At 48.9% G+C, this 15,347-nt stretch overlaps 1 protein-coding gene across 4 annotated transcripts in view; it reads right to left on the bottom strand.

Annotated features, from left to right (window-relative positions):
- Positions 1-15,347, bottom strand: part of UBE3C (ubiquitin protein ligase E3C) — a 114,172-nt gene that overhangs the window by 46,592 nt on the left and 52,233 nt on the right. For all 4 annotated transcript variants that reach the window (XM_069587241.1, XM_069587242.1, XM_069587239.1 and 1 more), the window contains exons 12-14: positions 12,002-12,159; positions 11,619-11,851; positions 451-555 (exon numbers count right to left, since the gene is read on the bottom strand). In XM_069587241.1, the coding sequence (XP_069443342.1) occupies positions 451-555; positions 11,619-11,851; positions 12,002-12,159 (496 nt within the window). The remainder of the gene's footprint in view (positions 1-450; positions 556-11,618; positions 11,852-12,001; positions 12,160-15,347) is intronic.

Genomic DNA, 15,347 nt, shown 5'->3' with positions numbered 1-15,347 from the left:
ACACCCCGAGTCCTTGGGTAATGCTGTTTTCATTATTTCAGAACAGGCCACACTACTGAATTTACTTTACATCTAGACCTTAATAATACTCACATTGTTTCTATCCCTTTAGAAAGTCATAGGTAAGTCCCATCTCTTTTAAGTATCAATACTAAAAATATACTGATACAATAAAAGCAAAAGTTTTTCAACTCCCCCCAAAACACCATTACACGCCAATACACTTTGTGGCTTAAAGCAAATCAGGATTGACAACGATCGCAGGACGCACGTGTAAGTCAGTGACGTTGCTATGTGCTCCATTACGCGATCTAAGAGTCGGCAACAAAAGTGTACTCCTAATTATTAATTACATGATAGACAACCTGAAAAGATTTATTCTTCTCAGAAAAGATGCAAGCTGAAAGAATAAGTTTAATGAAAAATATGTAAAAGATCTTCCAGGAATACCTTATCTGCTTTGATATCCTCTTGCTCTGACAGCCAGTGATTGGGGGGGCAGAAGCTCCTCCGCGTGTCCCTGGACTTCAGCATCTTCACCAGGTTGGTGATGACCTGGGGGCAGGGGAGGGGGCAGGACCAGGTCACGCAGGCAGCCCGGGGACGCCCGCACACCACGGAGGCAGAGGCGCGCACGGCTCCCCGAGGGGCTGCCAGACCAACAGCAAGCCCGCTCATGGAAGAGCGCCTCGCTCCGTGACCACAGCAGGCAGCTTATGTACAAAGCGGTCCACGACCCACCAACAAAGAGAGAAAATGACACAAGCGTGCAAGGGCTGACTTCTTAAAAGCTACAAGGGAGGCAGTAATTTTTAAAACACAACGTGAAAATGCATAAGCTCACCTGAGCTATACTAAAAGACACCTCCAGGTACAGCAGTTCTCCTAAGGTTGAAACGTATTAATTCTTCTGAAGACACTCTATCTGAGGATGCCGGTGGGGAGAGGGGGGCAGTGTCCTAGACGCGCCTTGTCCATCTTCCAGAGACATTTTCAGTGTCTCCCGGACGGAAGCCTCTGGAGTTCGTCTACGGCTCCCCCCGAATTCTACACAAGCCCAGCCGGCCCTCCTCCAGAAAGCCTCCCCGCACACTCTGGTTGCCCAACGCCACCTGCTATCCCAGCCCAGACCACACTGCTGTCCCCTCAGGGGACATCAGCCCCTCCATAAACAGAACCCTGCCGTGAGCCCCCCGAAACAGAATACGACTGGCTACCTAGCGAAGCAGCCGGCGCCCACTGACCGACAGTGGTAATCCTGTGATGTGCGATCAAAGGCGTCTGACAGTCCTGCCGGGCTTCAAAAGACATGACGCGGCACACGGAGCAGAGACGTGTTTGCAGTCAACAAGGGAGAACCAACACGGACTGGGAGACCCAAAGGTCTTTACAAGACCACGGCCTTTGTGAGCAGGGGTGGGTCCTGCAACCACTGTGTACATAGTGACTCTGACCGTGTTTTCTGAAAGTCCGCCAGGCTTATGTACACGCTGCTTCCAATTCAGTGAAATACAATTTGAACAATGCATTAGGAAATGTCATTCTGTGTCCAACCACAGTGGGAGAGAAGGGGTCCCTGGTTGCTATCTCAGGCCTCCATGACACAGACTCCAGCTAGACCACATAACCAGGAAAGAGGAAGAGTAACACCTGAGCAGCTCAGCCATCCAGACAAAACGACCCCAGTAAAAACCACTCAAGCTCTAGAACACAGCTTTCACACTGGTGGGCATACGCTGCCGATTTTGCTGTGACGTCCACCACACAGCATGTTAAAGCCTACTGTGATGCTACAGCAACGTCCTTTCTGAGTCAGCAGGAACGCGGCACAGGTAAGCAGCGAGAGCCTGTGGTCCTCCAGCAGCGGCTGCGGTGCCTGCTCGGGGGTTAGGCCACACACAGGCAGTGCTTGAGGGAGACTGATTTTAAGCCCAGTCGAAGTGGACTGAGTGTCCGGTTCCACCTGGCGAACTGCTGGTCACAAGCAGGGCACGGCCGCTGACCTCACACACCTGACTCCTGGGTGTCTCTCAGTTTTGCTCCGAGGAGAAAGGATACCTCAGTGAGCTACGTTCTGCTCACTGAGGTTCGGGACAAACTCAGCGGGGTTCACACGGAGCACACCAGCAGGAGCTCTTCCAACAGTGGGGACAGAAGCAGGATCCCTAGGCATGATGAGCGTGGCACAGCCTCTCTCCTTTCGCACACCCACACTAGTATTCTAAGTAAATTCAGCTGTAACAGCTACTGTGCTGAAATTTACCCACCACCCACAACTGTCGACAAAAGCCATGCCTTCTGACAGTTAATGTGTTTATTTAAAGGCACCCGTTCACCTGTGGCTCCCACGCACCACCCCCTGCACCCCCTCCGAGTCCTGACACTTTCGCACAGCACAGCTGAGGAGGTGGCGCTCCGCAGAGCAGTCATGTGCTCACGTCCGCGGCTACCTGACCCCAGGAGACAAGCTGTCCTCCACGTTCTGGTGTTCAAGACCGGCCAAGCTCTCCTGCCGAGGACGTTTCTGTTTTGGAGGTGGCAAGCGTGGTCCAGCTCTTCAGAGAGGACCACTGCCATGACTCACTCTAAACCACCGTGAGAGAGCGCGTGCACTCTCAGCACAGGCGTTCCCTCCCTCCCATACTCTCATGTTCTAGAGATGAAAGAGGAGTAGCGCACAGCGTCCTATCCTGGCATCACTGTATCCTCTTTCAAAAACAGAGGATGGAAGGCTCGCCTGGAGGCTCAGTGGTCAAGACTCCGCCGGCCAGTGCAGGAGACCTGGGCTTGATCCCTTAACAGGAAGATCCCACATGCTAGGAGAAGCTAGCTCTGGGAGTCACAGGCCTGGAGCCCAAGCCACACAGGGGAGGCCACCGCCACCAGAGGCGCGGCGCGGCCACCGGAGAGCAGGCCCCGCCCCCACGGCTGGAGAACAGCCCAGCAGCAACGAAGACTAGCACAGCCCAGAGAAAGTGCACACAGAAAGCCTTCTAGGAACAAGAGGGAAGAGAGAGGTGGGGGACGGGAGGCAGGCAGCAAGGACAAGGCACAGGTGGAGCCGGGCCTGAGCGGAAGGGCTGGCGGCAGAAGCCCCTGCGGAAAAGCGCGTCCGAAAGCGGACGGGAAGCGGGATGCGGAGGTGCCCGGGAGGACACGGCCTGGCCAGGGAGGACGCGGCCCGGCGAGAGGACACGGCCCGGCCACGGAGGACGCGGCCCGGCCAGGGGAGCTGACTCTCAGACAAACGCCAAACACAATTCTTAGCATAGCTGTCTTCTACACAGAGCTTTATTCAAAGGGTGTCTCAAACACAGGTTTTAAGAAGCATAAATGTACCCCAAGTATCACACAGGATGCACTTGCATCTAAAATGCGTTTGCTGTTTCTCTGAAATTCAAGTTTAACTGGGTGACGCATATTTTTATGTTATATTTGGCAATATGAGGTGTGGACAAATTCCCAAAATATTTTAGAAATGTCATATCTCCTAAGAACATTTTTGTCCTTTACTTAAATTATTTTTTCTAACTTGTAGAGAAAAATACAAATTTTAAGAAATCATGAAAATTTAACTGGATCCAGAGGATCATTACCAAAATCAGATTCATTATAGTCTTCAGAGATGAAAATGGAGACGCTCTATACAGTCAGCAAAAACAAGACCTGGAGTTGACTGTGGCTCAGATCATCAGCTCCTTATGGCAAAATTCAGACTTAAACTGAAAAAGTAGGGAAAGCCGCTAGGTCATTCTGGTATGGCCTGAGTTCAGCCCCTATGATTACACAGGGGAGGTGACAAGCAGACTCACGGTACTAGGTCTGGTAGACAGAGTGCCTGAAGAACTGCGGACGAGGTCTGCACCACTGTACAGGAAGCAGCAACCAAAATCACCCCAAGAGAAACAAACGCGACGAGGCAAACGGGTTGTCTGAGGAGGCCTTACAAAAACAGCTGAGAAAAGAGCAGTGAAAGGCAAAGGAGAAAGAAAAAGATAAACCCATCTGAATGCAGAGTTCCAAGCAGCAAGCCTTCTTAACAATGCAAAAAAATAGAAAGATACCAAGGGAACATTTCATGCAAAGATGGATACAATAAAGGACAGAAACAGGACGGACCTAACAGAAGCAGAAGATATTAAGAAGAGGTGGCAAGAATACACAGAAGAACTGTACGAAAAAGATCTTATTGACCCAGATAACCACGATGGTGTGATCACTTACCTAGAGCCAGACTTCCTGGAATGTGAAGTCAAGTGGGCCTTAGCTAAGAAGCATCACTATGAACAAAGCTAGTGGAGGTGATAGAATTCCTGATGAGCTATTTCAAATCCTGGAAGATGATGATGCTCTGAAGTGCTGCACTCAATATGCCAGCAAACTGGGAAAACACCGCAGTGGCCACAGGACAGGAAAAAGGTCAGTTTTCATTCCAGTTCCAAAGAAAGGCAGCACCAAAGAATGGTCAAACTACCGCAAAATTGCACTCATCTCACATGCCAGCAAAGTGTTAGCCACTCAGTGCTGTCTGACTCTCTGTGACCCCATGGACTGTAGCCTGCTAGGCTCTTCTGTCCATGGAACTCTCCAGGCAAGAATACTAGAGTGGGTTACCATTCCCTTCTCCAGGGGATCCTTTCAACCCAGGGACTGAATTCAGGCCTCCTGCATCGCAGGCAGATTCTCTACTGCTCAGCCACGAAGGAAGCCCATACGCCAGCAAAGTGACGCTCAGAACCCTTCAGAGCCGGCCGCAGCAGTGCACGAGCCGCGAGCTTCCAGATGGACAGGCTGCATTTTAAAAAGGCAGAGGAATCAGAGATCAAATTGCCAATATCCGTGGGATCAGAGAAAGAGAATCCAGAAAAACATCTATGTCTGCTTCACTGAGTACGCTAAAGCCTCTGACTGTGTGGATCACAACTGTAGAATGTTCTTAAGAGATGAGAATACCAGACCACCTGACCTGCCTCCTAAGAAACCTGTATGCAGGTCAAGAAGCAATGGTTAGAACTGAACATGGAAAAATGGACTTGTTCAAAATTGGGAAAGGAGTACATCGAGGCTGTATACTATCACCCTGCTTATTTAACTTATATGCAGAGTACATCATGTGAAATGCTGGGCTGGATGAAACACAAGCTGGAATCAAGACTGCTGGGAAAAATAACAACTTCAGATATGCAGATGATACCACTCTAATGTCAAAAAGTGAAGAGGAACTAAAGAGCCCCTTGATGAGAAGGAAAGGAGAGCGGAAAAGCTGGCTTAAATTGCAACATTCAAAAACGAAGATCATGGCATCTGGTCCCATCACTTCATGGCAAACAGATGGGGGGAAAAGTGGAAACAGTGGTACATTTTATTTTTCTGGGCTCCAAAACCACTGTGGACAGTGACTGCAGCCATGAAATTAAAAGACGCTTGCTCCTTGGAAGAAAAGCTATGACAAACCTAGACAGCATAGTAAAAAGCAGAGACATTACTTTGCCAGCAAAGTCATACAGTCAAAGAAATGATTTTTCTAGTAGTCATGCATGGATGTGAAAGTTGGACCATAAAGAAGGCTGCTGCTGCTGCTAAGTCGCTTCAGTCATGTCCGACTCTGTGCGACCCCAGAGATGGCAGCCCACCAGGCTCCCCCGTCCCTGGGATTCTCCAGGCAAGAACACTGGAGTGGGTTGCCATTTCCTTCTCCAATGCATGAAAGTGAAAAGTGAAAGTGAAGTCGCTCAGTCGTGTCTGACTCCTAGCGACCCCATGGACTGCAGCCCACCAGGCTCCTCTGTCCAAGGGATTTGCCAGGCAAGAGTACTGGAGTGGGTTACCATTTCCTTCTCCTAAAGAAGGCTGAGGGTTGAAGAACTAATGCTTTTGAACTGTGGTGTTGGAGGAGACTCTTGAGAGTCCCTTGGACTGCAAGGAGACCCAACCAGTCCATCCTAAATGAAACCAACCCTGAATATTCATTGGAAGGACTGATGCTAAAGCTGAAGCTCCAATACTTTGGCCACCAGATGCAAACAGCCAACTCACTGGACAAGACCCTGCCTGATGCTGGGAAAGATTGAGAGCAGGAGGAGAAGGGGGTGGCAGAGGATGAGATGGTTGGATGGCATCACCAACTCAATGGACATGAGTTTGAGCAAGCTCCGGGAGATGGTGATAGACAGGGAAGCCCGGCGTGCTGCAATCCATGGGGTCGCAAAGAGTCAGACACAACTCAAATTCTGTGATTTCAAAACACCTTCAAACATACTCCCTTTCTGTACATTCATTTTTAGTACCACAAGCTGCTAGTGGTATTTAGTACTGAAAAACCAAAGCTCACAGAAGTAACCATTAAAAAACCACATGAAGTGACGAAAGAGTGTCAAAGGCAATGAAAGCTGACGTAACAATTTTAAAATGGACCAACAGACACCCAGTGTTGAGATTCAAAAGACAGCTTTCCTCTCAGTAAATTTTATCTAATTTCCCGTGCAGATATGCCTACTACAGAAGACTGGCACGATTTTAGATTTAAACAGGCCTTCAGTCACGGGAGTGCAAGTCTGCAGACTGAGGTAAGAGGCCACTAACGCCTGCTCCACGGGGACTAACTGCACGCGGGCCTGGAGCCTCCGGCTGACAAGCACCCACAAAAGGCAGCACCTGCAGCAGCTCTAACTCCAGGCAACAGCCGCCACCTGGTCCTGAGGAGACCCTGAGACAGTGAGACCCGAGAACCAGTGCGTCACGAAATATGAGCAGAGGCAACGAACAAGTGAACACCAGGATGACTGACATGTGAGCGCAACACACAGCTTCAGGAGGCTTCCACAGCATAAACCCACCCTTTCGTGGTTATGCCACGCGTTTACTTGGCTCCCACATCGCGCTCTTCTGCGCTGGAGCTGAACCTTAAATAAATACTGGAGAACTAACGAGATTATCTAAGCAAATATTCAGAAATGCACTAAACTGCTGCGCGTTTGGTGACATGCCACTAAAGGGAAAGCAAAGGGACTCCCTGGTGGCCTGGCGGCCAGGACTCCGTGCGTCACTGCTGAGGGCCCCAGGGTCACTCCCAGCTAGGGAGCTGGGGTCCAGGAGCCACACAGCCGGAAGCCAAACAGCGACGCCCGCAAACCCGGGGTTAAAAGACCACGCAGACAACCAATTAGAGACACACAGATGTCTCATAAAAGTCATACCTGACAACTGTCCAAGCCCAAGGTTTTAAATTAATATGCACTGTTTCACAAGATTACTGTATATTTGAAAGTCGACTGGCTATCAAGATCGCGAGAAAATCTAGACCTTACGGAAATAGTCTTAAGCATTACATATTTTAAACCATAAAAGAAATTCACACACATAAAGAATACATCTGACGAGGACTTAGAGCTATGAATGCTCAACTATGACATTTCTGAGTGGAGATCACTGACGTTCAGCTTCATTAGCGCAACCAAAGGAAAGCATCGATGCTCCACAACCGGAAAGGCACCTGTAACAATCTTCTGAGCTTAAACGCAGTGGGCAAAATCAGATATCTTAGGTGATTACCTTCAAACTTTAAAACAAGCATAGGACAAGGCACATCATTTACGGGTACCTAACTGGCTTAAAGCTCAACATTCAGAAAATGAAGATCATGGCATCCGGTCCCATCACTCCATGGGAAATAGATGGGGAAACAGAGGAAACAGTGTCAGACTTTATTTTTTTGGGCTCCAAAATCACTGCAGATGGTGACTGCAGCCATGAAATTAAAAGACACTTACTCCTTGGAAGAAAAGTTATGACCAACCTAGATAGTATATTCAAAAGCAGAGACATTACTTTGCCAACTAAGGTCCGTCTAGTCAAGGCTATGGTTTTTCCAGTGGTCATGTATGATGTGAGAGCTGGACTGTGAAGAGGGCTGAGCACCGAAGAATTGATGCTTTTGAACTGCGGTGTTGGAGAAGATGTTGAGAGTCCCTTGGACTGCAAGGAGATCCAACCAGTTCATTCTAAAGGAGATCAGCCCTGGGATTTCTTTGGAAGGACTGATGCTAAAGCTGAAACTCCAGTACTTTGGCCACCTCATGCGAAGAGTTGACTCATTGGAAAAGACTCTGATGCTGGGAGGGATTGGGGGCAGGAGGAGAAGGGGACGACTGAGGATGAGATGGCTGGATGGCATCACTGACTCGATGGACGTGAGTCTGAGTGAACTCCGGGAGTGGGTGATGGACAGGGAGGCCTGGTGCGCTGTGATTCATGGGGTCTCAAAGAGTCGGACACGACTGAGCGACTGAACGGAACTGAACTGGGTAAATGTGTGATGTGGCCAATATATAATAAAGAGTTTTTTAGATTTTGATTTCCTAACGAAGAATATGTAGAAACGAAATATGAGAAAACCCAGTAAAGTACCAGCTCTAAGATTACTCTCACAGAAAGCCAGAATGCTTTTCGCTGTGTAACCCTAAGCTCAGAGTGACCTCAGCAGTTGTGTCTCTGTCCTGTGTGCTCTCAGCTTTGCCGCTGAGTCTCTCTCCTTATGTAGAGATGCTCAAAGAGCAGGGACTGTCCAATTGCATTTATGGTTCCCCAGCACAGCGCAGAGCCAGGGTTCCCGGGATAAACACCATGGGTGTTTAAAATAATTGATATTAATGACACCCCAGCCTATAAAAGCCATTAAGTATCTGATATGGATTCCTGTTGTCGATGGCTAACCTAGTTTTATAGAGCCTTTAGTTATTAGTATTCTCTAGCATGTTTAAAACACTACACAATTACTTCTTAAGGTAACCACTTTATTGAGTAGGCAAAACCAAAGCCAAGAAAAAACTTTCAAAGACAGAGAAAGACACAGCAGGCAGCTCGGCCACTTTAGAGGAAGCCTGGATCTGCCTCACTGGTCAACACTGATGGTTAACGGTAGCACGGTTCAATCACAGCTAGGGCACTGCTGTGGTTTTCTGTTTTCACTTTTTAATGAGTCTTTTTGACACTGAAAAATCCAAATCAACCACCAGGTAGGAGAAAGCCCCTCCTCTCTGAGTCCCTCTGCGCACAGATGAGTGCAGTAAGCAAGCAGGTTCCCGTACACCTTCCCCCCTTGGGGTTAATGCCAGCGCAGCCTGGCAGCTGCTCACCAAGGCACATCAAACAGGACTTCCTGTTGCCTCCCAGGGCTAACGCAGTTACCGCTGTAAATTACACTCGGAGAGAAGCTGATAAATTTGATAAATGTACAAACTGTTTCAGCAGTGTCAATGCGGGGCTCAGAACTGACCTCAGTTCCTACAGTGACAAAGAAGGATGACTCCATCCACTTAGAAGTCTGTTCTGTGACCAGCCCCGAGAGTCCCTCTCGGAAACCGGTCTGGGAGGACCATCAGGAGCTAAAAAATGAAAATGGCTGGTGGCTGGAGGAGCCAGGTCTCCTCACACGCAGCTCTGTCAAAGTCAGCAGAAGGCAGGCAATTACTGCAAAATGCTACTGCTTTCTTTGGTGGATTCGACTCCTTGAATTGTTCACCTCGAATGCGACACTGAGACACACAGAAGCGCTAAACCTTCATCTTCACACTTCCCAGGGGCAGTGGAGCGGAGCGGCACAGTCCTCACGCCGGCTCCGCCAGCCCCGGGCCGTGTGTCCCCATCTGTGAAACGGGGACACCTGCAGCGCCTTCCTTACAGAACTACCGCTCGCGTGGACTGGTCCCTGTTAAGTCCTCAGAATACTGTCTGAGACAGCAACCACTCAGAGTTAAATTCTACTTCATATTAAAGACAATTTTTTCTTAAAAGAAAATAACAAGTATCAGCTGAATCTGTTCAAAGACCATGCCTTGATTTTTTTCTTTTTTTTTGGGGGGGGGGTGCTGGGCTTAGCTCAACAGTAGGCAGAACAATAGCAACAAAATCTTTACAAAGAAGAGGAATCTTATTCAAAAACTTGTCTTCAAACAAGTCTACTCTAAATTCAGATCTTCATAACTCAATTTGAAACCTAAAGACAATCCTGTTTCAGAAAAGGTGAATGCTCACGCTAATTTTTAAAACAAACAGAAACTCTGCAATCCTTAATAAACTAGTAGTGAATCATTCTGCGGCCTAAGAACAAATTCACTGTAAAATTTCCGCTTAATGCTCATGCAAAATAAAGCAGGACTGGGGAAAAACGTCGTGATACAGCATGACTAAATTCAGGAGGCTCTGGGTGCTAAAGATAAGCCTGGTATATGAAATCAGGGAACTGTGAACAGGCGCTATAGACTGAGGGAACTGTCTGACACTGCACACAAAACCTGGTAACATGCACAGTGGAAAGTTTCACTAACAAAGATCCCAGAGTTTAATTAGACCCTTAAAAGAAAAACATATGCTACCATCAGCAGCCACACCCAGGAGAAGCTCACACAAGAGCTACAAGCCTTAAACGGGTGGCACAGCTCATCTCAGCTTAGAGAAGATGCGGAAGTGTCCGTCTTTAAGCGAGGATAGATTAAGGGCTCAACATGTGACCTTAGGAGTTTACTGAGGAATACAGAGACAGGTAATTAAAATAAATTGTGCAAATATGTATTACATCAATCCGCACATATTATAAATTCAATGATGCATTAGTACTGTATTCAGTGCAATCAAAACATTATCAGTTACTCTCACCGCTCCTAATGCTGGTGCTCAGAAGTGAAATGTGCTGTAAAACCAGGCAGAACGGGCCACACAGAGCCCATCGTGGGCTCGCAGGATGAATAAGCAGTCCTTAATTAGCCCATCAGGTTAAGTGCAAGCATTAATGGGCCTTTCCTAAAGTCTAGCTTGACATCTTTCTCCAAACATGGCCAAGAAGAAAGTTCCATTAGCAATATTAATACAAGCTTAGTTGATCATTTTCATTCAATTAACTTCTTTCAATTAAATAGATCGCTTGACAAAAGCAGTGATAAAAGGCCTGCAGGGACAGCTGACGACTCCAGCTGAACATTAGGGAGCGAGAGGTCGCCGGCACTGAACGGACTGTAAATCTAGCACCAATTTGGAAAATGCGCTGCTTCTGCTCCCACTCCTATAATGAGCGAATTTAGCTGACGAGATGTGTTTGCTGCAGAAATTTCATGGGAAGTCAAGCACCCTTTTCCTTTTCTTTTTTTCTACCCCAGTAGTTGTATTCTCTCAGTGGTGGTGGTTTCTTGCCAACATTTCAGCCACAGTAACTCATAACTTCTCTTTCTGCACAGTTAAAAATGAAGGTATTTTAAAATAATTCATATTCAACTTGCATTAAGTTAATGATCTTATTCCACCTTTGTTAATCAATTTCTTAAGATTAAATAAATAAAACTCGTAAGAGATCTTTTAGTGAAAAATTTAAAAAAAATTTTAATTATACATCACCTTGTCATCGAAAGTACTTGGGGCAAGTTATAAAAGATATATTTTACAATGTAAAAACAAGGCTTTAAAAGGAGGCAAATATAAAATGAAAAAGACTCTTCTTACAAGTTTTGCAAATTAACAATCAAACCAGAAAGAAACCTGTATCTCTAGTCTTCTAAAATGAGTCATCCAAAAATAAAATCTGTATGTTATTTGACCTCAGTAAACAAAAATATTCATACACTCATTACCTTAAATAATTGAATCCATCGTTTCTGCTCCATCTGTATACACTGCTGCATTTCAGAACTGGTAGTCACTCCAATACTTTGAAAGGCGGTGATATACTCTTCTCGAACTTCTGGCTTTGTTTCTGGATATGCCAGTTTGATGATCCCTAAGCACGCATCGCGAAGGCATCGAGACAACACTACCAGCTCTTCTAAAGTAAAAGGCATCATTGACGATTGTCTTTGACCTACAACTGAAAAACAATCCGATTTTCTATTATATTTGGGCTCCCCCTTCCATTTCTTACACACTCAAAGACTTAAAAGGCTTAAAACTTTTCTATCATCTATGAAAATGGACACGGCATGAAGTCAGCAACAAATGGACTGCTCAGAATTCTCACCTTCTATGGGGTCTCCGAAGAATTCGTTATCATGTATGGAAATCAGTGAGTGACTGAACAAAGAGCTAAATAGGTAGAAGAGGGGGATGATTCTACTCGAATCTTCAAAAGACATAGGCGAGCCCCTCGATATCACCTGGAGCAATGGCACCACAGACCTTGAATTGGGAGAAAGGAGAAGAAAACACAGTGGCTGAGTTTGGGAGCAAATTAAGACATGACATCAGACAAACATAATCAGGGAAAATAACATTTACATTAGCAATTCAAAGACCCAGAGGGGAGGCAAAGCCACTCTAACAACACAGGTTAGTAAATAATGTGAATTAAAGAAACGTCCCTGCTGCGATTTTCCACCGGATAAAGCTAGTTGTTTGAGAGTGAGCCGAGGCCCCAAGGGTCCCTGAAGGGCAGTAAGGCTCTGCGTCGGCACTCCTCAGGACGCACACTCTGCTACTGACGCTGAACCCCGTCCCCGTCCCCTCTACAAAGGCAGACAGTTCTGGTCTCAGGCAAGGTCTGTCCAGGGCTGTAGAGAGGAACACGAGAAGCAGCCCACTACCGAACCCAGAGACGCAGCTGCAGGCCAGCACCGCTTCAGTCCCGCGCCACGCCTCCACTCACCAGACCCGCAGCTGCGCTCCCTGGAAGAAGACCCCCGGGCCTGCGGCAGGTCCAGGTGGGCCGGCCCCCTTCCCTCCCAAGAGCTGGGGCCCTCACACTACACCCCCACCAAACACGGGCTCACACAGCTTTCCCGGTCTCCAGCGCACACCCATCCAGTCCTGGCCGCCAGCCTGCGGGCCAGCCGGCTCTCACCTGCCCCACCCCTCCTTCTCTGCGTCCTCAGTCCCATGCAGCCACTCTCATCTAGGAGGCGAGGCGCGGTTCTCCAGGGGCTGGCCCGCCGGCGCTGCCACCATCCCCCGGGCGGTGGGGCTGGAGTTGAGGCCACTGGAGGCGCCGCTCTCGCTGTGGGCGAGGGGGAGCCACCTGGTGCCAGGTGTCCAGCAGCCCCGCTCCAGCGCTCGCACAGGAGCCCGGCTGGGCACAAACACAGCCCAGACACGCAGCGGCACCCAGCGCAGAGCACCCCGCCGAGGGAAGCCACCCGCCCACAGCAGAAGTGCAGCGAGAGCACACACGCAGAGGGACAAGCACGCCCGTCCTGTCGCCTCCCTCACCACCCACAGGGGACGAGAGGAAAAGGCTGCGCGCCCAGAGCAAGCCCAAGCCCTGAGGGAGAGGAGCCCCCGCCACTCACTGCCAAGCAGCCTCACCAAGCCCAGTCCTGCGCCGTCTGCACAGAAGAAACAAGGCGCAGCGCCGTCTGCTCTGCTGAGCGAGCGAGGCTAATGGTCTCTGTCTCTCGGCTGCCTCGTCACCAGCTGCAGAAGCACAAAGACTGCAGACGCTGCCAGACAGCACCGAGGGGAGCACGGGGCAAGTCGGGCTGACCAGCTGCCACAGGGAGAGAGCGTGTCCTGAGTCTGAATGCATGACTAAGCTGCTTAGCTGTGCCCCTGTCGACAACACTCGCACTTGAAATCCTCACCGCCTGCCACGCACCTACGTGCCAGGATGCAGAAAACTCTTAAACTGCTTCCCGCAAACAAGATGGGGGCAAGCGTTCAACATTCGCTCACTTGTTCTAACTCCCATGAGGTCAGTTCATCTGAACGACAAAGGTGACTGGCAAGAAGGGTCAGCTATGTGCCTGCGGCCTTAACCAACCAGGATGGGCATGAGTATTCTCTCTCGACTCTCTGCTGACCATTCTTTTTGCCATTAACACCGACTCAAATATTTCTTTGAAAACAGGCCCATCTCAAAGACTTGTTGCTCAGTCGTGTCCAACTCTTTCCAACCCATGGACTGCAGCACACCAGGCTTCGCTGTCCTTCACTACCTCCTGGAGCTTGGCAAGCTCATGTCCATTGAGCTGGGGATGCCATCCACTCTCATCCTCTGTCATCCCCTTCTGCTCCTGCCCTCAAATGTCCCAGCGTCAGGGTCTATCACAGTGAGCTGGCTCTTCGCATCAGGTGGCCAAAGAGTCGGAGCTTCAACTTTAGCATCAGTTTTTCCAATGAATAGTCAGGGTTGACTTCTTCTAGGACTGACTGGTTTGATCTCCTTGTGCAAATACAAAGTCCATAATTTACTACAATGAAAGGAAAAGACACGGACTTGTGACTGGGAAAGCTGGCTGGACCAGCAGCATGAACGAGAAGTCAGACAGCCCTCCCTTCTGCACGCACCCTCAGAACAAGGGTCTTCAGAGGGGAAACTCTTTGGCAACTGCACTTGCCCCCTGAACTGATGGAGCTTCTCATCTTCTGCAGAAGTTTTCAGAGAATGCGTTTTTGTCTTGAAAAGCTTTAAGAGGACTACTGCAGGACTACTGCCATTGCAGTCAATGTGAAAAGACACAGGCAGGATGTAACCAAAACAGGCCCCGCTGAGCTAAAGACAAGGATGAAGCAGGCCAGCCTCGCCGCACAGGCCCGTGACAGGCTGGGTTCTGGCCCTCTCAGCTGCACCTGCGCCCCAATGAGCGAGGAGCCAGTGCGCCCCAAGACCAAGGGAGGTGGGGGCCAGGGGTCCACACCGGACAGGCTCCCCATGAGCCTCGTGCTTGCCAAAGCTCACAGTCCCAGCTGTGTAAGCCCTGCTGCCACACCACTTTCAAAGCACCCTTGGCGCTGTTTTCAGGGGAATCTGGCACTTCACCTTCATTTACTCTGATGACAAACATGATGAGCCACACACCAGGAAGGTGTTAACTCACACACACTGTAAGCTTCTTGTGGGACTTGGAATAAAGCACATGAGCAAAAAGAAACACTTTCTCAAATGGGCTGTCTAAGAAGTAATGAGTTTTTAAAAATGTGTGTAACTTCACTGACTTTTAATGCTGATAATTTAATACAATCAACACCGCATGACGGCAATATCTGCACACACCATGGCTCCCGCCCCCGCGGGAGACCAACGCCAGGAACACACAGGCTGTCAGCAGGCAGGGCCAGGACGGGAGTTCTGTTGCTAAGCTAAGACACCTGCAGGGTGATGATAACCTCCTGCGCCTCAATGACCCCCAGGCTCTCTTGCTTAAACAAACCTGTCGCTCACCAACGCCAAGGTGGGTACAGCCACCAGCAGCTGAAATACACACACATCAAGAAACCAGAAACCTCTCGCTTTAATTTAAAAAGGAAAGGATACAGAAGGTATGTTCTGGACGGGAAGCCACTTCTCCCACGTCTCTACTGCTGGGCTGTGAGGTACAGGACCTCGTCGCCCTGAGCTCCTTCAGCTGCAGCACCGTCACTCACACCACCCT

This window comes from Ovis canadensis, chromosome 4 (genome assembly GCF_042477335.2).
Source record: "Ovis canadensis isolate MfBH-ARS-UI-01 breed Bighorn chromosome 4, ARS-UI_OviCan_v2, whole genome shotgun sequence".
Taxonomy (NCBI): Eukaryota; Metazoa; Chordata; class Mammalia; order Artiodactyla; family Bovidae; genus Ovis; species Ovis canadensis.
This window is presented reverse-complemented; position numbering and strand designations above follow the sequence as displayed.